Consider the following 23,726-nt stretch of genomic DNA (forward strand, 5'->3'; position numbering starts at 1 on the left):
ACCTGATCAGGTCCTGGGGATTTATCCACCTTTAACAGTTTCAAGACATCCAGCACTTCCTCCTCTGTAATCTGGACATTTTGCAAGATGTCACCATCTATTTCCCTACAGTCTATATCTTCCATATCCTTTTCCACAGTAAATACTGATGCAAAATATTCATTTAGTATCTCCCCTATTTTCTGAGGCTCCACACAAAGGCCTCCTTGCTGATCTTTGAGGGGCCCTATTCTCTCCCTAGCTACCCTTTTGTCCTTAATATATTTGTAAAAACCCTTTGGATTCTCCTTAATTCTATTTGCCAAAGCGAGCTCATGTCCCCATTTTGCCCTCCTGATTTCCCGCTTAAGTATATTCCTACTTTCTTTATACTCTTCTAAGGATTCACTCGATCTATCCTGTCTATGCCTGATGTATCCTTCTTTTTCTGAACCAAACCCTCAATTTCTTTAATCATCCAGCATTCCCTATACCTACCAGCCTTCCCGTTCACCCTGACAGGAATATACTTTCTCTGGATTCTTGTTATCTCATTTCTGAAGGCTTCCCATTTTCCAGCCGTCCCTTTACCTGCGAACATCTGCCTCCAATCAGCTTTCGAAAGTTCTTGCCTAATACTGTCAAAATTGGCCTTTCTCCAATTTAGAATTTCAACTTTTCGATCTGGTCTATCCTTTTCCATCACTGTTTTAAAACGAATAGAATTATGGTCACTAGCCCCAAAGTGCTTCCCCACTGACACCTCAGTCACCTGCGCTGCCTTATTTCTCAAGAGTAGGTAGGTTTTGCACCTTTTCTAGTAGGTACATCCACATACTGAATCAGAAAATTGTTTTGTACACATTTAAGAAATTCCTCTCCATCTAAACCTTTAACACTATGGCAGTCCCAGTCGATGTTTGGAAAGTTAAAATCCCCTACCATAACTACCCTATTATCCTTACAGCTAGCTGAGATCTCCTTTCAAGTTTGTTTCTCAATTTCCCTCTGACTATTGGGGGGGTCTATAATACAATCCCAATAAAGTGATCATCCCTTTCTTATTTCTCAGTTCCACCCAAATACCGTCCCTGGATGTATTTCCGGGAATATCCTTCCTCAGCACAGCTGTAATGCTATCCCTTATCAAAAATGCCACTCCCCTTCCTCTCTTGCCTCCCTTTCTATCCTTCCTGTAGCATTTGTATCCTGGAACATTAAGCTGCCAGTCCTGCCCATCCCTGAGCTATGTTTCTGTGAATACGATGATATCTCAGTCCCATGTTGCTAACCATGCCCTGAGTTCATCTGCCTTCCCTGTTAGGCCCCTTGCATTGAAATAAATGCAGTTTAATTTATTAGTCCTACCTTGTCCCTGCCTGCCCTGACTGTTTGACTCACTTCTGTTCTCAGCTGTACCCGTCTCAGATCGATCTCTTTCCTCACTATCTCCCTGGGTCCTCCCCCACCCCCCCTCCCCCACCTTACTCGTTTAAATCCTCCCAAGCAGTTCTAGCAAATTTCCCTGCCAGTCACCTCAGGTGTCAGTGCAGCCTGCAACACATTATCAATGAGGATGAGCATCTCGCCAAGACCATCCCCACGATTCACTTTAAACAACCACCAAATCTCAAACAGATCATTGTTCGCAGCAAACTGCCCGGCTTTCAGGACAATGCCTTGCAACCCTATCATGGCGGACAGTGCAAGACGTGTCAGTGTGTCGACACGGATTACCCCCATTACAGATGGGGACACCACCCACCATGTATACTCATTTGACTTGGCCAACGTTATCTATCTCATACACAGCAGGAAAGAATGCCCTGAGGCATGGTACATTGGCGAGACCAAACAGAGGCTACAGCAACGGATGAATAGACACCACACAACAATCAATAGACAGGAGTGTTCCCACCCAGTTGGAGAACACTTTAACGGTCCAGTACATTCGACCTTGGACCTTCTGGTGACTATCCTCCAATGCAGACTTCGGGACAGGCAACAACACAAAGTGGCTGAGCAGAGGCTGATAGCCAAGTTTGGTACCCATGCGAATGGCCTCAACCGGCACCCTGGGTTCATGTCACACTACAGGTGACCCCACTGCATTAGACACACTCTCTCTCTCCTCTCTTTCTCACACACACGCACACTCCCGCTCTCTCGTATACAAGCTCTTTTTCATACACACTTACACATGCACCCTCTCATGGACTTGTACCCCTTTACGCTTGCACTCGCACACATACACACTCTCTCACAGACACTCATGCACCCACAAACAAACACACACACACACACACACACATATAAGTTTGTGGGGTGAATTTTTACTTGCAGAATTACATTTTACTTTGCTCAAAAACTGCATGAATCCATGTAAGATTCTGTAAATCCCTTTTTGAGAAATAAAATCAGTCTGAACATTGGGGCACAAACAACCCCACATAGGGCACCTCACACCTTCAATGCATTATCTGAGCTGACATGGCACCTATTGTTAAATTCATTTGAGAATGAAACTTTAAAAAAAGGTTCTGGGATTTACATATGAAAGAACTGAAACCAACATGGTCATTCTAAAAGATGAGAGACTTAACAAACAATCCAGGTCTTTTTCAATATATAATTTCAGTTGCATCACACTGTAAACTTTGGTTATAAATTCTGTGTTTTACGATCTTATACTCCACAACCACCTGATGAAGGAGCAATGCTCCGAAGCTAGTGCTTCCAAATAAACCCGTTGGACTATAACCTGTTGTTGTGTGATTTTTAACTTTGTGCATCCCACTCCAACACCGGCACCTCCAAATTATATCTTATATAGTAGTCCGCATTGAAGTTCTTCGGGGCACCCATCAGTCAAGGGATCCCAGCCCAATAAGTCAAGTTGTTGCTTTTCATTCCTGGGGTCAAGGGAATTAGCCACAATCATGCATCCAGTCAGGCTGTTCTCGATCAGGAAGTCTCTGCCTTTGGGGTCCAGGCAGTGAGTGATGGTCAGTCTGTTGGCTCAGTAGTGACAAATCCAGGAAATAGGGCTAACATGATGGAAGAGATGTATAGGCATCAATCAGGAGTCTGATCTCTGATCACATCTTGCCAGGGCTATTTTGTCATACCGGTTGAGAGAGTAGGCCATAATTGTTCTCTTGGGTCCAGCTAAATAAACTTGGAAAAGGGTATACAAATACAGCCATTGCCATGTGATTTTGTCTCGCTAGATTAGCCTTCAGGACTGGGGTCCACAGTGTCTGGGTAAGGGCGCAGTACAATTGTGATTTAGGAGAGATATGGTAAAGCATGACTGGGAAGAGTGTAATGTGGGAGGGGTGTGTTCTCCATGGTCAGGTGTACCTCTGCTTCAAAGGCGGGTATTGAAAGACCACATCAGGCACCTTCACCTCATATACCAAAGGCTGGGATGGGAAGGTAGCAGGTTTATATACATGTTGATGGGTTGGGTGGAGATATGAAGAAGAATGAAGCCTATGGAATTAATGAGATGATAATATTTGAGACTGTTTATATTACATTCTTGCAGTGAGTCATCTTACAAATGTTAACAAATAATTTCTGTTGTGTTATATTAATTGTTCCAGTTTTGATTAATAGGAGCTTGAAGATCAGATGAAGTACCTGAAAGACCAGAAATTTAAGAAGAGTGAGGAGTTGAACTCCTTGAATGGTACAGTGAGAACAGTTGCAAACCAAATATCAGGAAATAAGACAACACTCCGAAACCTCAAAAGTCAAATTGACAAACTTGACCATGAAAGCATCAAGCAGCAGGAAGTAATTTACAGTCAGGTAAACAGAAATACTACAATCTATATTACTTTGATGTACTACTTTAGTGATGCCAAATATTACAGCTATTTTCACAGATACTCTATTTACTGTTTTAGATTAATAATCCTACATAATTCATTTGTAATTAGAAAACAGTTCTGTCGTAGTTGGAAATATTTGCAATTGCAATTCTATTTGATGCCCTAACTAATCAGAATTGAAAAATAAAATACATGCATCATGTGATTTGTGTGCAGTCTAACGAGCTTAAGAAGTACAAGGCAGATGAAAATAATTGGAAAGAAAATATGGATCAAAAGAATGCTACAATTTATGTTACAATGAAATATATTTATAATAGTTCTTTCCAAACATCGACTGGGACTGCCATAGTGTTAAAGGTTTAGATGGAGAGGAATTTCTTAAGACAAATTTCTGATTCAGTATGTGGATGTACCTACTAGAAAAGGTGCAAAACCTGACCTACTCTTGGGAAATAAGGCAGCGCAGGTGACTGAGGTGTCAGTGGGGGAGCACTTTGGGGCTAGTGACCATAATTCTATTCGTTTTTAAAATAGTGATGGAAAAGGATAGACCAGATCTAAAAGTTGAAATTCTAAATTGGAGAAAGGCCAATTTTGACAGTATTAAGCAAGAACTTTCGAAAGCTGATTGGAGGCAGATGTTCGCAGGTAAAGGGACAGCTGGAAAATGGGAAGCCTTCAGAAATGAGATAACAAGAATCCAGAGAAAGTATATTCGTGTCAGGGTGAAAGGGAAGGCTGGTAGGTATAGGGAATGCTGGATGACTAAAGAAATTGAGGGTTTGGTTAAGAAAAAGAAGGAAGCATATGTCAGGTACAGACAGGATAGATCAAGTGAATCCTTAGAAGAGTATAAAGAAAGTAGAAGTAGAAAGTAAGAGGGAAAAACGGGGACACGAGATAGCATTGGCAAATAGAATTAAGGAGAATCCAAAGGGTTTTTACAAATATATTAAGGACAAAAGGGTAACTAGGGAGAGAATAGGGCCTCTCAAAGATCAGCAAGACGGTCTTTGTGTGGACCCTCAGAAAATGGGGGAGATACTAAATGAATATTTTGCATCAGTATTTACTGTGTAAAAGGATATGGAAGATATAGACTGTAGAGAAATAGATGGTGACATCTTGCAAAATGTCCAGATTACAGAGGAGGAAGTGCTGGATGTCTTGAAACGGTTAAAGGTGGATAAATCCCCAGGACCTGATCAGGTGTACCCGAGAACTCTGTGGGAAGCTGGAGAAGTGATTGCTGGGTCTCTTGCTGAGATATTTGTATCATCAATAGTCACAGGTGAAGTGCCGGAAGACTGCAGGTTGGCAAACGGTGGTGCCACTGTTTAAGAAGGGCGGTAAAGACAAGCCAGGGAACTATAGACCGGTGAGCCTGACCTCGGTGGTGGGCAAGTTGTTGGAGGGAATCCTGAGGGACAGGATGTACATCTATTTGTAAAGGCAAGGACTGATTTGGGATAGTCAACATGGCTTTGTGCGTGGGAAATCATGTCTCATAAACTTGATTGAGTTTTTTGAAGAAATAACAAAGAAGATTGATGAGGGCAGAGCAGTAGATGTGATCTATATGGACTTCAGTAAGGCGTTCGACAAGGTTCCCCATGGGAGACTGATTAGCAAGGTTAGATCTCATGGAATACAGGGAGAACTAGCCACTTGGATACAGAACTGGCTCAAAGGTAGAAGACAGAGGGTGGTGGAGGGTTGTTTTTCAGACTGGAGGCCTGTGACCAGTGGAGTGCTACAAGGATCGGTGCTGGACCCTCTACTTTTTGTCATTTACATAAATGATTTGGATGCAAGCATAGGAGGTACATTTAGTAAGTTTGCAGATGACACCAAAATTGGAGGTATAGTGGACAGCGAAGAGGGTTACCTCAGATTACAACAGGATCTGGACCAGATGGGCCAATGGACTGAGAAGTGGCAGATGGAGTTTAATTCAGATAAATGTGAGGTGCTGCATTTTGGGAAAGCAAATATTAGCAGGACTTATACACTTAATGGTAAGGTCCTCGGGAGTGTTGCTGAACAAAGAGACCTTGAGTGCAGGTTCATAGCTCCTTGAAAGTGGAGTTGCAGGTAGATATGTTAGTGAAGAAGGCATTTGGTATGCTTTCCTTTATTGGTCAGAGTATTGTGTACAGGAGTTGGGAGGTCATGTTGTGGCTGTACAGGACATTGGTTAGGCCACTGTTGGAATATTGTGTGCAATTCTGGTCTTCTTCCTGTCAGAAAGATGTTGTGAAACTTGAAGGGGTTCAGAAAAGATTTACAAGGATGTTGCCAGGGTTGGAGGATCTGAGCTACAGAGAGTGGCTGAACAGGCTGGGGCTGTTTTCCCTGGAGCGACGGAGGCTGAGAGGTGACCTTATAGAGGTTTACAAAATTATGAGGAGCATAGATAGGATAAATAGACAAAGTCTTTTCCCTGGGGTCGGGGAGTCCAGAACTAGAGGGCATAGGTTTAGGGTGAGAGGGCAAAGATATAAAAGAGACCTCAGGGGCAACTTTTTCACGCAGATGTGGTCCATGTATGGAATGAGCTGCCAGAGGATGTGGTGGAAGCTGGTACAATTGGAACATTTAAGAGGCATTTGGATGGATATATGAATAGGAAGGGTTTGGAGGGATATGGGCCCGGTGCTGGCACATGGTACTAGATTGGGTTGGGATATCTGGTCAGCACGGACGAGTTGGACCGAAGGGTCTGTTTCTATCTGTACGTCTCTATAACTTTATGGCTCTGTGTAATAACATCCAGCAAAGTATGGCTGAACCCATGTTATCACAATCTAAGAATCTATCTCCTCATTACTTTAATCAATTTATCTTTGAAAAAGTATTAAAATTTGTTCCAAAATACTGTTTTTTGTTATAAGAGCTGAGTTTCAAAACTAAAATATTGTTACATACTAGCTCGACTTAACTTGCACCTTAAATTTTCATCAGTTCCATTAAGTTTATAAAATTGCATGTCACATTTTGTGCCCATAATCATGAAATAGTCAGGAATTGAAAATAGAATGCATTCCTCTGTGGGTCATCCAGTGCCTGTGTCAAATATTGTTCATTGAGTTATGATATGGTTAAAATGTAGAACAAAACTCCCAGCAACATGCAAATCTCCAACTTTGGAATACTCTCCCACTATGCTATTATGACATTTCTATCCATATCGTACAACAAAACCATGTTCAGTTAACTAAAGTCAAACAGTTTTGTAGTGTATTAATAGCAATGGGCATTAATATTCACACTTAACATTGTAAAGTGTCCCAAGATGCTGAGCAAAAGCAATATCAATCAGAATATTTGACCCTGAGTCACTGAAGGAGATATAAAGACATAGGACCAAACAGCTTGATCAAACAGGTAGACTTCAAGCAGCAGCTTAAAACAAGAGAGGAAATGAGATGTAGTGAACACATTCCAGATCCCACGGCCAAGTCAGTTGAACGCTCAGTTGACAATGTTGGAGTAGGAAGTTGATTGTTAGAGGTCACTCACCTCAGCTGTAAATTATATCACGATAGTAAATAGATATTTTCTATTCAACCTGTAGTGAGATGTTATGACACAGCTCCAGAACTGGTGGGACTTGAACTTAGGCCTCTTGGTCCAGAGGTAGAGACACTACCAATACACCAAAAGAGCCCTCGTTCGTCAGGGTAGAAAGTTTTAACTAATCTGCCCCGACATGTTACTACACACCTCTGGAGCAGGTAGGTCTGAACCCAGATCAATTAGTCCAGAGGGAGGCACACTACCACTGTACCACAAGAGCCCGAGTTTATCAGGATGCTGTTTATAGGCCCAACCGTCTTCAGCTGCTTCAATGACCTTACCTCCTAAAGATCAGAAGTAAGGACATTCACTGTTGATTGCACAATGTTCAGCATCATTTGCAACACCTCAGACGCTGAAGCAGTCTGTGTCCACTTTGTCCAGGCTTGAGATGACAAGTGCCAAGAAACAGTTGGCGTCACAAATGGCAGGCAGAGACAATCTCCAACAAGTGAGAATTTAACCTAAACAATTACCTGATCAATGCTAAATCTCCCACTATTAACATTTTGGGGGTTACCATGACCAGAAACTGCACCGGACTTGTTATACAAGTATTGTGCCTACAAGAACAGGGAAGAATGGATGTACGTATGCTCATTGAGCTGCAAGATTTATTTCCAGACATTTCATCACCATACTGTGCAACATCATCAGTGAGCTTCCAGTGAAGCATTGGTGGTATGGCCTACTTTTTATCGATGTGTTTGGGTTTCCTTGGGTTCGTGATGTCATTTCCTGTGGTGGTCATTTTCTGTCATGTCATTTCCTGTTTTTTTTCACAGGGGGTTGGTAAATGGGATCCAAGTCGATATATTTGTTGATAGCGTTCTGGTTGGAATGCCATTCTTCTAAGAATTCTAGTGCATGTCTCTGTTTGGCTTGTCCTCGGATGGAATGTGATATCCCAATCAAAGTGGTATCCTTCCTCATCTGTGTGTATAGATACTAGTGAGAGTGGGTCATGTATTTTTGTGGCTAGTTGATGTTCATGTGTCCTGGTGGCTAGTTTTCTGCCTGTTTGTCTGCCTAGTAGGAATCTAGGAATCCTGCAGCAAATAACTCATCTCCTGACTCTGAAAAGCACATCCATTATCTACAAGGCACAAGTCAGGAGTGCTTTAGAATACACCCCACTTGCCTGGAGGAGTGCAGCGCCAACAACATATTAGAAACCTGACATTCTTCAAGTCAAAGCTGTCTGCTTGACTGGCACCACAATCACAAACATTCATTTCCTCCACCTCCAATGCACAACAGGAGATACATTTTGAAAATTCACCACGGCTTCAAACTGCACCTTCAAAATCTACAATCATGACCATCTAGAAGGACAAGGACGGCAGATCCATAGGAAGACTGTCACCTGCAAGTTCCTCTCCAAGTGACTCACCATCCAGAGTGGAATTATACCATCATATTCCTTCATTGTCACTGGGTCAAAGTCTTGGAACACTTTCCTTAACAGCACTGTGGATCGACCATACCACATGGATTGAATTGAATTGAATTAAATTTATTGTCACATGTACCGAGGCACAGTGAAAAGCTTTGTCTTGCGAGCAATACAGGCAGATCACAGAGTTAAGCAGCATAGATAAGTTAGACCATTTTTCCAGGTCTTCCACCTCTCATCTGTAGTCTGTTTCGTCACCATCTGAGATTCGACCAACTATGGTGGTGTCATTAGCAAACTTGTAAACGGCATTCGTATTTGGCGACGCAGTCATGGGTATACAGTGAGTACAGTAGGGGGCTGAGTACGCATCACTGGGGGTGCTCCAGTGTTGAGTGTTAGTGAGGATGAAATATTGTCCACAGTCTTCACTGATTGTGGCCTGTGGGTCAGGAAACTGAGGATCCAGTTGCAGAGAGTGAGGCTGAGTCCGAGATCACTAAGTTTAGTAATCAGTCTCGAGGGGATAATAGTGTTGCAGGCTGAACTGTAGTCAATGAGTTGGATTCTTAACATAGCTATTCTTGATGTCAAGATGTTTTAGGGAGGACTGAAGGGCAAGTGATATGGCAGTTGACATGGATCTGTTGGTCCAATAGGCAAATTGGAATGGGTCAAGAGTAGTGGGGAGGCTGGAGTTGATTAATGCCATAGCCAGCCTTTCAAAGCACTTCATGACCACCGAAGTTAGGGCCACTGAGCGTAGTCATTGAGACATGCTGCATGAGCCTTCTTAGGCACAGAGATGATGTTAGCCCTCTTGAAACAGGCAGGGACAGTGCCCTGCTGCAGAGAGAGTTTGAAGATGTCCAGGAAGACCTCTGCCAGTTGAGCTATGCATGCCCTGAGTGCACAGTCTGGTACTCCGTCTGGTCCCATTACTTTCCTTGGATTCACACAAAGGAAAGCCGACCTGACCTCTGGTGCAGTAACTGTTGGGATAAGTTCATCAGGACTTGTCGGAATAGGTGTTAACTCTCCTCCTCCATCTTGCACTGTCTCTTCTTAGAACCTGTGATGTCATTCAGTCCTTGCCATAGTCCTAGGTGTCTGTCTGGGTCTCTAGTTTGGATCGGTATTGGTCCTTGGCTATCTTAAAGACTCTGCGAAAGTGATAATTGGATTCCTTATATTTGAGTGGGTCTCCTGATCTGAAGGCCTCATGCCTGGTTTTTAGCAAGTTCTGTATGTCCTGATTCATCCAGGGTTTCCTGTTGGGGTACACCTGGATTGACTTCCTCGGTATGCAGTCCTCCATACGCTTGCTGATACAATCTGTGACAACAGTGGTGTACTCGTCGAAGGTACCTGTGAACTGTTTGAACATGGCCCAGTCAGCCGATTTCAGACAGCACCAGAATTGATCCTATGCCTCCTCCAACCAGCAGTGGACCTGTTTCCACAAGGGAGTCTCCTGCTTGAGCTTTTGCCTGTAAACCAGGAGAAGAAACACGGCATTATGGTCGATGTTCCTGAAATGATTCAATCTTGAAAGGATCGCAATGATTCAAAAGGCAACTCAAAGGACAGAGATTGTGTACACATTGATACCAATGGTATAGGGAGAATCTTGTTCCAGATCCCTGAGGGTGGGAGGACAGGTTAATAGGGTAGTTGAGGCATGAAATAACTGTCACTAAGTCACCCTTTACTTATATGTGGCCAGACAGCTCAGAGTCCGTCCATGAATTGAGGAGATTCTGAATCCCTTGTTTATTTTGGTCAGTCAGGATGACCTGATTGGCCCAGATGAATAACCCAAATCAAGGATCTCATAGTTAACGGGATCCACCTGGTTCCAATCACTACAAGGCGGCACACAGGACATTTGCCTTCATTCAGTTGAGGCATAGATTGTAAGAGCAGGAAGGTCATGTTAGCACTGTAGGCCACAGGTGTAGTATTGTGTACAGTTCTGGTCACCAGCCAATAGGATGAATGTGATTTCACTGGAGCAGGTGTAGAGTAGATTCACCAGGATGTTGGTAAAGGAGAAGTGAGAGAGAAGGAGCTCAGAGAGAGAATTTTGAAACGGATTGATAAATGAGGGGATTACGGGTGGCAAGTCAGGAAAGAAATAAAGCTGAATAAGTGATAATGAAAGCTGAGGGTAGCAGAGAATGAGTAGTCTAGTAGACTTGAACTTGAGATGGGGACTTAATTTTTAATGTAGCTTACTTTTACACTCTGTTAAAATGTTGAGTAAATTATAGGCATGCTTACCAAGATAAAATCAGTTTTATATTCATTGCACAGCTTACTTGAGTTGTTCAGAACCACAGATCCTTTTTTGTGAATGATTGGACATCTGATTAATAAATCAGATAGTACAGTGATTTGGAAAGTTGTCTTTTGATCTGTGATTAGAGTTTAAATTCAGGCCCGCAGATAACATCAAAGTACACTTTGCTCTTCTTTATAGAAGAGTGGTGAAAGGTGCGCCTTGCTTGCAATCTGCCTTGTTTGAGATAGTATTTGCTTGATGCTAATACAAAAAGCACAGGCATGTTTTATTTTACATCAGTGACATTCTCATCCAGCTGTCCTTGCTCCATTTCACATATAAAATATTGAATTGGATCAGGTATGAATCAGACCAATGAATCATCATATCTCTTTGGCTGACACATCATCTTGCAATTAATTGAAAGGCTGCTCCAAATTTTAGGAATATTTAAGCTTTAAAACAGAATGTCTACTTAGTGGAGAAAAATACTTAACATTTGACTGATTGCTGAAATATCTTTTCTATTCATAGGATTTTCAAATCCAGCAGCTGGAGCGAAGGTTAGCTAAATTAGAAGGTAATATGAGTAGTAATGAAAATGAGTTGCTTGGAGAAAAGGCAGCAGAACTCTCAAAAAATCTGGAAGAAAAGAAAAGCACAGTGAACCTATTGAATATACAGCTGAAGAAACTCCAAGTAATTAATCTATGTTTGTCAAATTTAACTTGAATAAGATTTTTTTAATGCTTTATCTTTCAAATTTTTATCTCATTCCCTTTTTCCTTAAGTGTCTAATTTTGTGCTGCTATTTGAATAAATCATGCTTTGATTATGTTTTTCATTAGAATGGATTGGTAAACATAGATAAATAATGCTATACAGTAAAATTTGGATTTCAGAATGGCAGTAGGCCATTTATGCTGCCATTTAATGCAATCATGGCTGATCAAACATTTCACTGCCTTTTACTCACACTATTTTCAATATGTCATTGGAAATCAGAAATCTCTAAAAGTACTCAGACTGAGCTGCCAAAGTTGTTTGGAGTGAAAAATTCCAAAGATTCAAAACTCTGATGAAGACAGCCTCTCCTCATCTCAGTCCTAAATGGCATCACCTTTATTTTAAAAATTGTTCCCCCCAGTTCTGGGTTTCCCACTGAGGGGAAACATCTTATGTGCATCTACCCTTTCTATCCCTTTACATATATTGTAGGTTTCAATGAGATCACCTCTCATTCTCCTAAAATTTTGTTTATACAAGCCCAGTTTACCCCAGATCTATTCATAGGCATTGCTACTATCCTAGGAACAACTCTGATGAACCTTCATTGATCTTCATTTTCAACACTAATCCTAACCCTCCGTTAATAATATCCTTGAGGTAAGGAGACCAAAACTGAACACAGTATTCCAAATGCAACCTAACCACATCTATATATAATTGAAGCAAAACTTCACTATTTTTGTAACCAAATCCTCTTGCAACAGAGACTAACATTCCAAAAGCTTTCATTTTAGATTACTGCACCTGCATCAGTGACTTATTGACAAGGACACCTTGATCCCTTTGGAAATCACACTTTCCAACCTTTGTTCCTTCTACAAAGGTGGATAACCTCACATTTTCCACATTTTACTCTATCTGCCCTGCTCTTGCCCACTCACTAAGCCCTGTCCAAATCATTCTGAATCTGCTTTATGTTTTCCTCACAACATACATTCCTGTTTAGTCTTGTATCATCTGCAAATTTGGAAACATTAATTTGGTCTCCACAGCGAAATCATTGATATTTCTTGTGAACAGCTGGGGCTGCAAGTGCTAATCTTAGTGGTACCCCAGTGGTCACAGCATGCCAATGTGAGAATGACCTGTTCATTATATCAATCTGTTTCCTGTCTGTTAGCCAATTCTTAATCCATGCTAGTACATTACTTACCATCCCATGTACTTTTGATTTTACTAAACAATCTCCTGTGAGGAACTTTATCTAAAGGTTTCTGAGAATTGAAGTATGCAGGACCCATCAACTCCCCTTTATCATTTTGATAGTAACATCCTCAAAAAACTCAAGTTCATAAGACACCATTTTTTATTTGGAAATCCATGCTGACTCTGCCCAACCAGATCATTACTAAGTTTCCATTTATCATATCCTTTAACTGTACCATTTTCACTGTTGCTGATAGAAGGCTAAACAGACCACCCACTCACTTCTTCAATAGTTCAGTCACATTTGCTAGCTTCAATCTGCAGGAATTCAGAATCTATAGAATTTTGAAATCTCATCACTGCATCAGCATTTTTTTTGAGCGGCACGGTGGCACAGTGGTTAGGACTGCTGCCTCACAGCGCCAGAGACCTGGGTTCAATTCCCGACTCAGGCGACTGACTGTGTGGAGTTTGCACATTCTCCCCGTGTCTGCGTGGGTTTCTTCCAGGTGCTCCGGTTTCCTCCCACAGTCCAAAAATGGTTAGGTGAATTGGCCACGCTAAATTGCCCGTAGTGTTAGGTGTAGGGGAATGGGTCTGGGTGGGTGCGCTTCGGCGGGTCGGTGTGGACTTGTTGGGCCGAAGGGCCTGTTTCCACACTGTAAGTAATCTAATCTAATCTAATCTGCATCCTTTAACATTTTGGAATGTGGCTATCAGGTCCCTGGGACTTAGCAACTTTCAGCCCTATTAATTTCTCTAGTACAACCAAATGCTGTTTTTCAGCTTAAAAGGATCAAAGCATATAGGGCAAAAGCAAGAATAGGGTACTGAGTTGGATAATCAGCAATGATCATATTGAATGGCAAACCACACTTGAAGGGCTAAATGGCCTCTTCCTGTTCCTATAGTTATTCTAATTTCCTTCAGCTCCTCATTCTCTTGAGATACTTGCATCTCTAATTCTGGGAGATTTTCATGTCTTCTTCAGGGGAATATACAAATTAATCATTTAGCTTCTCTGCCATTTCCCTATTCCCCATTATAAATTTTCACTGGTTGTAATGGACCCCCATTTGTCATAGTCAAACATTTCCTTTATACACATGAAATGTGACTTAAGACTATGCTGAATACCTTATCAATATTCTTTGAATAATTGGTAAGAACAAAATAAATCAAACCCCAGAAGGACCAAATTACTGTAGATTACTGGGATTGTATTTATTGGAGTTTAGAAGATTAAGGGGAGATCTAATAGAAACTTACAAGATAATACATGGCTTGGAGAGGGTGGACGTTAGGAAATTGTTTCCGTTAGGCGAGGAGACTAGGACACGTGAACATAGCCTTAGAATTAGAGGGGGTAAATTCAGAACAGAAATGCGGAGACATTTCTTCAGCCAGAGAGTGGTGGGCCTGTGGAATTCATTGCCGCAGAGTGCAGTGGAGGCTGGGAAGCTAAATGTCTTCAAGGCAGAAATTGATAAATTCTTGATGTCACAAGGAATTAAGGGCTACAGGGAGAATGCAGGTAAGTGGAGTTGAAATGCCCATCAGCCATGATTGAATGGCGGAGTGGACTCGATGGGCTGAATGGCCTTACTTCCGCTCCTATGTCTTATGCTGGAATCTGTACTGAAAACAAATGTTGGTAATCACAATGGGTCAGACAGCATCCATGGAGACCAGGCAAGCTAATGTTTTGAGTCTAGACCATTCTTTACCAGAGCCATTTAGAGTCGAAACATTAACTTGCTCTCTCTCTTCATGAATTCTGTCTGACCTGTTGCGATCGCCAGCATTTGTTGTTTTCAGTCATTTAAATCCCGACTTCTGATTGTTCTAAAGCAGTCTTCAGGATGGTGCTGTTACTGAATGAACAGTAACAGGTGAAGTTGCAAGAAATAAAATCAATATAATATCTTTATTCATCCAATATGGTGGATTTGCTCATAAGGGCAGCATCTCTAATTGCTCTAAAGAAAGTGGTGGTGAGTCACTTACTTGAATCACTACTATGTGCTGTTACAGAGGGAGTTCCAGGATATTGGATAACTAATGATGAAGGAACCAACTCGGAAGAGAATTTATGGTGGGAATCAAAGACCTCTCCTCTTCTTTCTGTTGATGGAGTTCCAAATGATGTCATTATGAACTCATACTTTTCCAGTATGCACCAGGAAAATAATCTAAAAATCCCGGATGTCAAATTATGGATCAGAGAGAGAATCAAAACACAATGTCCACTGCTTGCATTCATACCAAATTTTTCATATTATTAAATACAATTAAGGAGAACATAACCACTACAGAAAGGACAATTGCATCTGAACCAATATAGAGTACGAGACAACTGAATCGTCTCTTACCTTTTAAAGGACAAATCCCTCTGATTAGTCACCATATCAAAAACATATTTAAATCAAATATGATTACATTATGACTCTGTTACCTAGCTGTCAAATCCAGATTTCTCCCCAAATGTTGAACCAAACTGTTTGCAACCTCAGTTCCATATTTAATTCAAGATAATTTTACATGAAATATCCTCCTCATCATTACCCATCTCCACCTCCATAACATTTCTTGACTTCACCCCATCTCAGCTGATCTGCTGTTGAAATCTTCATTTGTGTCTTTGTTATCTCAAGACTTGATTAGACAAGGTTAAAAATCACAACACCAGGTTATAGTCCAACAGGTTTAATCGGAAGCACTAGTTTTCGGAACGCCGCTCCTTCACTGATGACAACCACCTGATGAAGGAGCGACGCACCGAAAGCTAGTGCTTCCAATTAAACCTGTTGTGTTTTTAGTTATTAACTGTAGCAAATTTTAAAAGTCATTTTCCAGTTTAATGATTGTTTTTGAAAGACTAAAAATTTTAAAAGTTGTAGATTGGCCCAACACTTTCCATTACATGCACATATTTCTCTCAGTTTACAATTGTTTCCCACCCTGCAGAATGACACACATCATTTGAGAAGACAGCTGGACAAATGCAGAGAAGAGAAAACGGATTTGACCAGTAAAATCGAAGACATCCATCTCCACATTGACACTGGAGAAAAGGAGCTAAAAAAGAACAAACTTGCTGAACAAGTAAGATATAGTCATTCCTCCATATCTATGAGAGTTCCATTCCTGAGAACCCCCGTGAATGATAAAATTTGCAAGTGTGGAACTTGTTTAAAAGTAAGTTAAAATAGGTTAAAAATCATGGATATGCAACCTTTGCCCACAGACGTTGATTTTTGTTGTAACTTGTTTTTTGGCATGGATAGGCAGATTCATGATTTCATGGATACAAAGGATTCAATGTAAAGTAGGCAAAAATATTGCTTCACATTGTTAAATTATTTGATTTGATCTGATTTACTATTGTCACCTGTACCAAAGTACAGTGAAAAGTTTTGTTTTACATGCAGTACAGCAGATCATAAGATACAAAGACACAAAGTTCACAGGGTGATTGAACAGTGCGAGGAATACAAAGAAGGTGTACAAAAAACAAGATCAGTATCAGATCTGAAATTTGAGAGGTCCATCAGAAGTCTAATAACAGCAGGGTAGAAGCTGTTCTTGATCCTCTTGGTACCTATGTTTAAGCTTTTGTATCTTCTGCCTGATGGAAGAGGTTGAAAGAGATTATGACCAGGGTGGGAGGAGTCTTTGATGATGTTGGCTGTCTTTCCGAAGCAATGACAAGTGTAGTTGGAGTCAATGGCTGCATGGTTAGTTTGCGCAATGGTCTGGCCTGTGTTCAGAACTTTCTGTAGTTTCTTACAGACCTGAGCACAGCAGTTGCCATACTGAGCTGTGATGCACCCAGATAGAATGCTTTCTATGGTGCACCTGTAAAAGATGGTGACGGTCCTTCCAGATATGCTGAATTTCCTTCTGAGAAAGAAGATGCATTGTGCCTTCTTGACCATTGCATCAATGTGGGTGGTTCAGGTCAGATTGTTGGTTATTGTCACTCCTAGGAATTAGATCCCTTTCGACCACCTCCACCTCAGCTCCATCTATGTAGATAGGGTTGTGTCCTCCTCTTTTCTTTCTGAAGTTGATGATCAGCTCTTCAGTTTTTCTGGCATTAAGGAAGAGATTATTATCTATGTACCTTGTAACCAAGCATTTTCTCTCTTTCCTGTATTGCACTTTGTATTTTGTTAATATCCAGCCGATAATGGTGGTGTCGTCAGATAGAGTTCGGACGGAATTTGGCCACCCAATCACGAGTGTACAGACAGTAAAGTAGGTGGCCGAGTATGCATCCAGGCCTTGGTGTTAGGATTGTCAAAGAGGAGATGTTGTCTACCTTCACTGATTGCGGTCTGTGGGTCAGGAAGTCAATGATCCAATTGCAGAGGTCTAGGTCTCGCAGTTTGGAAATTAGTTTGGTTGGGAATATGGTGTTGAAGGCAGAGCTGTAGTCAATAAGTAGAAGCTTTATGTAGATATCTTTATTGTCCAGATGTTCCAGGGATAAGTGTAAGGCTAGGGCAATGGCGTCTGCCATGGACCTGTTGCACTGGTAGCCAAATTGCAAGGAATTGAAGCAGGCTGGGAGGCCATGACTAACCTCTCAAAGCACTTTATAATTATGGAGGTCCGATTCATTGGGCAGTAGTTATTGAGCCAAGTTACATGTGTTTTCTTTGGAAACGGGATGATGCGAGTCTTCTTGAAGCAGCTGGGGGCTTCAGATTGTAGCAAGGAGAGGTTAAAGATATCAGCACACACACCTGCCGGCAGGTCTGCAAAGGATTTGAGTGCACAGCCGGTGTCTCCATCTGGGCCAGTCCCCTTCCATGAGTTCACTCTCCATATGTAAATCTGATGTCTGCAGCAGTGACTGAAGGAACAGGTCTACCCGGGGCTATCGGGGCAAGTGACATTGTTTCATTAACCTTCTGCTTGACGGATGTATTTTCACCTGCTATTCTGTTTTGCTTCATTTTGTAGCCCGTTATGTCATGTAGGCCTTACTACAGACGTCGGATGTCCTTGTGGTTAGTTTGGGTCTCTAACTCAGTTCGGTATTGCCTCTTGGCATCTCTAATTGACTTGAAGAGGTTGTATCTGGATTTCTTGTCAAGGTCCAAGTCATCTGACTTTAATACTGCACGTCTTGTCTGCAATAGGCAATGGATTTCCTAGTTTATCCACAGTTTCTGGTTGGGGAACATACGGATGGCCTTCGTTGGCACACAGTCCTCTACATACTTGCTCATTAAGTCCATGTTGATGGTAGCATACCCGTCCTGGTTGACCACTGAATTCTTCTTTGTGGATTAGTCCACCAATTCCAAGCAGAAGCTCTTCCGCTGCCTCAGACCAGCACTGCACTATTTTCCATACTGAGCCCTCATATTTCAACTTCTGCTTGTAGGCTGGGAGGGGGAACATCGTGCTGCGATCTGATTTTCCAAAGTGTAGACAGGATATGGAGCGGTAGACATCTTTGATGGTTGTGTAGGAATGGTCAAGGATGTTCAGCCCCCGTGGTGGGACAGGAGACATGTTGATGGTATTTTTGTGTGAGCAGATCAGGTGCACGATTTAACAGTCCTCAGAAATATAACAGGTTGATAGTTCATCATAGAGCAATAAGGAGAAATTTATCTCTCCCAGCATATATTGTAATTTTATTTACATTTTAAATACTATAGCATGGTACAATTGTATAACAAGACGTCACTGATGTACTTGTGACTTGGCATCATTGAGAATTTCTAATTTTATTTGAAGAAAGTAATTACAAAAATCTTGAGTTACTCAGGTTACTTTTATACCTTAGAACAACCAACTCAATGTCAAGCATTAATGCAGGCTTGAGATGACACTGACATTATTCCATGTGATTCAAGAGTGCTACAAGGCAAAAAGGAAATTTATAGCTTGGCATCCTGTTTTGCTGTCATATAAACCCATATCTTTTCCAAAATCATTGCAACTTCAGTAAAATAATAGAAAAGGCTTCCAAAAGTGCAATTTAATTAATACATTATGATAGGCTGCTAATAATTATAGTCCTTTCAGTCTTGTCAAATAGTGAAGAGCTAATTGACTTTTATAAATGTTAGTCATTATGGTAATACTATGAAGAATGCAGCCAATGCAGAAAATGCCTATGCCTGGAGGGAAATGTTGCTTAGACATTAAGGCCTGCAACTGCTGATAAAACACAGTAATTTGAGAAGGCCATAGAACAAAGGTAACATGTGCATCTTCATGGGATGACTCCCATGGGGTGAAAGAAGCACAGCTACTGTGCATGCCTATGTATGAACCCTTGTATTTTTTTTTAAATTCAGAAGGATGAGATATTCTCAATACCAAGACATGAAAGCTTACCACAATAATTTTTTTAACTATATGTTTCTATTGTCAGGATTAGATGTTTCGCATAGCTTTTGATTCCAACATGTAGCAGTCATGTGAATCCAAAACTTCAAAATAAAGTATTAACTTAAACAAGGTATAACTTATAATACAATAATAGAAAGGAGGCTTGACATAATGTGAAACAAATGAAAATTCCAAAACATGATGCATGACATGACAAGAAAGTGAAATACTATGGCAGGAATTTTCGATAGATGTAATCATTCATGGAACGCAAGCCATATGAAGATGTAATGGTTCTTTTAATCAAGAAAGGGATTGGAAGGCAGTGAACATTCGGCACTTGGAAAAGGGAATAGTAATGTATGCATAAACCTGTAAATTGTGATCCTAGTACCCAAATAGCTACATTGACTTATAAAATAGAAAATGTTCTCAGAGCAAGGAAACAAAGAGCCAAGACACTCATGTGGTTCTCACTGTTGTTTGGTCTGACAGGAGGGGTGCGTTGGGTAATTATGCCCTACTACTCCATGAGTTGTTACAAAAGTATAAATATTCAATCACAAAAATTAATAACGGCCTTCTCTTTATTATTGTTACCCGGAACAAAAGAAAATTTCACTAGAAAATAAAATCAGAAAATAATTTATTTAAAATAAAATTTAGACAATATGCAAAATTTTTTATCAACTAAGCTGCTATACAGAATTAAACTATATCTACTAAACACACATACACACAAATAGGCTAAGACAGGTCTGCAGAAGTATAATGGTTGGGGAAAAAGGAAAAGATCTAGAGTCCAAATTAAAAGGGTAGAATGAGTTTATTTCAGTTCATTTGGTTCCCTGTCAATGAGATCAAGTTCCTATCAGATACAGAATGAACAGAGTCTTTAATTAAGGAGGAAGATCTTTTCGACTCAGGTCTTTAGATTGACTAACAGTTCAGCTTTCAGAGTTTGAGGATATCAAAGATAATGATTTTTGTAATTTTCCGTGATTTCCAGAAAATACTTTACAAAGGTATCTCTTCACATGATTTCTTTCAGAGCTAGCTTTTACTCAGAGGGAGAGTGGGAAGAAGTTTTCCATCCTGTTAGTTTTCTTCTAACCGGCAATAGTTCCCAAGTCTGTGGCCAAATAGAAAACAATACTCCGGAGGCTGTTGCAAGTTGGCAGTCACACAGACCTTAGGATTATTCTTTGAATTTGTTTATCAAGCCAATATGTCCATAAAGACAAATCTCTTGTCTATTTTTGAAAGCTTCAGATTATCTCTTTTTCTAAAATTTGCTTTTCCAGTGACAACAAATAGCCCATAGTTCTTCAACATGCATGACTTTTTCCAAGAAATCACATGATAAATGCCTTCTCAATCCAGTAATGTACACACAGTTCCACTGTCCAATATTCATAATCCATAAGTATATATGTATTTCTAAAATACTGTGTGTCACCACACAAATGGAAAGCAAGCACCTGCACAAATAGAAAGTGCACACTGAATTGTAATATGCAAATGCAGTTTGGCATTTACAAATCGATCATTGTTTGCATGGTTTCCAAGAACATTCTCCTGACAGACAGTGGGGTTTTCTTGCAGAAAATAATGAATCAGAAGAACTGCAATGCTGGAAATCAGAAACAAAAACAGAAATTGCTGGAAAATCTTAGGAGATTTGGCAGCATCTGTGGAGAGAAATCAGAGTTAACATTTTAGGTCCAGTGATCCTTGTTTTAGAACCCAATAGCTTCATGATCCCATATGTCTGCAGAGAATGTTAGTTATGTTCATTTTGGATCAACTATTTAAATTGAAATTTTCCTTTTTATGTGAACAGTCCGTTATTTCATGTAAAACACAAATCAGAATCAATGCAAAGTAAAGGTACATAAAGTCAAAACTTGACTTACATAAGAACATAAGAAATGGGAGCAGGCCTTCATGATTGATTCTCTGAGCTCATCGTCTCAGGTTTTTTGCTTAAGTAGTGCAAGTTCCTCATTAAATCACTGCACATATCAATGACTTTTTTTTTATAAGCTATTGTTCGATAACTCTTTCTTCCCATCTGTGGTTGTGCATGCTTGGAGTGAGTTGCTTTTACTTTTAAAACAAAGAACAGTTCTGTTTCCATGTTGTACAACTCCATGCTCTCTAATGAAAAAAAAGGCAAAATACTGCAGATGCTGGAAATCTGAAACAAGCACAGAATGCTAGAAAATGCAGTGGATCTGACAGCATCTATGGAAAGAGAAACAGAGTTAATGTTTCAAGTCTGGTCTGTCTTCTTCAGAACCAAGTGGAAAGGTTGCATATTATCTTAAAACTAAATAACACTACTACAAAAAAATCCCTAGATACTAATACAGACAAATTACAAAATCGACCATTTAAAAGTGAAGCAGTGTATGTGTGCATAATAAACAGTGTCGAAAAGGTCAAGTAGTGAGATATTCTGACACATTCAATCACCTATTCAAATAGTCTTAAGTAATAAAATTCTAAAGGAATATACAGTTGCAAATGTAAACACTTACCATGTTAACTCTGTTATAAAAATTACATTTAGTCAAATGTAATTGTTTTTCTTCTAAGACACTTGAATTTTATAAAAACCAATATAGGATACAGCTGCTCTTTTCTATTACCCTCTCTTTCTACAATAAATCTCCTCCTAGCTTTCTTTTATTGTATACATCATTGCTTTGAAAAGGTTTAATAAGTTTAGAGTGAACACATTTAACCCTTTAAAGTCAAAAGTTCTCACAATATGGTAAAGCACACCTAAACCAATTAGAATAGAAAGATCGCTGAGAGTTTTATGCCCCTCAGAGATACAATCGCCTATGTGCAGGACCGAGAAGTGATACCTGCCTCATCAGCCTGGATCAGGAGAAAGCCTTTGACAGGATATCATACACATACATGAGAGAGGTTCTCGCCAAAATGGGCTTCAGGGAGGGAATCTCCAACTGGATCTGACTGCTTTACACCAACATGGTTAGTGCAGTTTCAGTTAACAGGTGGGAATCAGGAAGCTTTCCAATCAGATATGGAGTCAGGCAGGGCTGCCCATTCTCGCCTCCTTTGTTTGCATGCTGTGCAGAGCCATTTGCCAAGTCCATCAGGAAGGATGTCAGCCTGAGAAGGGTGACTATTCCTGGCAGTGGGGCCTTACAGGTTAAGGCCTCCCTGTATATGGATAACATCGCTATTCTCTATTCTGATCCACTGTCAGTGCACAGACTCATGTGCATCTGTGACCAGTGCGAAAGGGCTTTGGGGGCCAAAATAAATCGAGGTAAGAGGCCATGCTGTTTGGAAACCGGGCCGATCAATCCTCTATCCCCTTCACTGTCAGGACAGACCACCTGAAGGTGCTGGGTATTTGGTTCAGAGGGACTGGGACTTGCACCAAGACTTGGGAAGAGTGTGTTACTAAGGTGAGGCAGAAATTGGGCAGATGGGAGCACTAGTCTCTCTCCATGGTGGGTAAAAACCTGGTCATCAGGTGTGAGGTATTCTCAGTGTTGTACATGGCACAGGTCTGGCCAATTCCCCGAAGCAGTCACCCGGGCCATCTTTCACTTCATGTGGAGATCGAAGATGGACCGTGTCTGATGGGACACCATATACGGACAAAGGGAGTAAAAAAAACATCCAACGCTACCCTCACCCTGATGGCCACTTTTGTGTGTGTGACTGCATCAAGCTGTGCATGGATCCCCGTTACACAAACACCAAGTGTCACTATGCACTGCGGTTCTACCTGTCCCCGCTGTTGCAACGGATGGGCCTGGCCTCGCTATCACGGAACACTCCAAGTAGTTGGACCGTTTCATATCACCTGTCCTTGGTGGAGAAATTTGTGAAGGAAAACACCTTTGACTACACATCCATCAAGAGGTGGTCAGCACGTAGCATCCTTGAGCCCCAGCGGGAAGTGAGGGCAGATCCTGTCGAGTGGCTCCCCGAGAAGACTGTCAAAGCAATTTGGCAGAATGCCTCATCACCAGAACTTTTAAACAAGCACCAAGAAGTTACTTGGCTGGTGGTGAGAAGGGCACTGCCTGTGAGATCCTTTATACATGCCTGGACTCTCTGCGCCACCGTATGCTGCCCTCAAAGCAGCAATGCCTCATCACCAGAACTTTCAAACAAGCACCAAGAAGTTACTTAGCTGGTGGTGAGAAGGGCACTGCCTGTGAGATCCTTTATGCATGCCTGGACTCTCTGCACCACCGTATGCTGCCCTCAAAGCGGATGTGGAAGGGATGAGACTGTCACACACTTCCTTCTGGAATGTGCCTATGCAAAGAAAGTCTGGAGAGGAATGAAGTGGCGTATG

The 23,726-nt window shown here is 41.0% G+C and overlaps 1 protein-coding gene across 1 annotated transcript in view; it reads left to right on the plus strand.

Annotated features, from left to right (window-relative positions):
* Positions 1–23,726, plus strand: part of LOC122556012 (coiled-coil domain-containing protein 39-like) — a 144,561-nt gene that overhangs the window by 56,292 nt on the left and 64,543 nt on the right. Inside the window, exons 10-12 of the mRNA XM_043702364.1 lie at positions 3,601–3,795; positions 11,615–11,779; positions 15,983–16,120. Coding sequence (XP_043558299.1) covers positions 3,601–3,795; positions 11,615–11,779; positions 15,983–16,120 — 498 coding nt within the window. The remainder of the gene's footprint in view (positions 1–3,600; positions 3,796–11,614; positions 11,780–15,982; positions 16,121–23,726) is intronic.

The sequence above is a fragment of the Chiloscyllium plagiosum genome, chromosome 13, assembly GCF_004010195.1.
Source record: "Chiloscyllium plagiosum isolate BGI_BamShark_2017 chromosome 13, ASM401019v2, whole genome shotgun sequence".
NCBI classification, from domain to species: Eukaryota; Metazoa; Chordata; class Chondrichthyes; order Orectolobiformes; family Hemiscylliidae; genus Chiloscyllium; species Chiloscyllium plagiosum.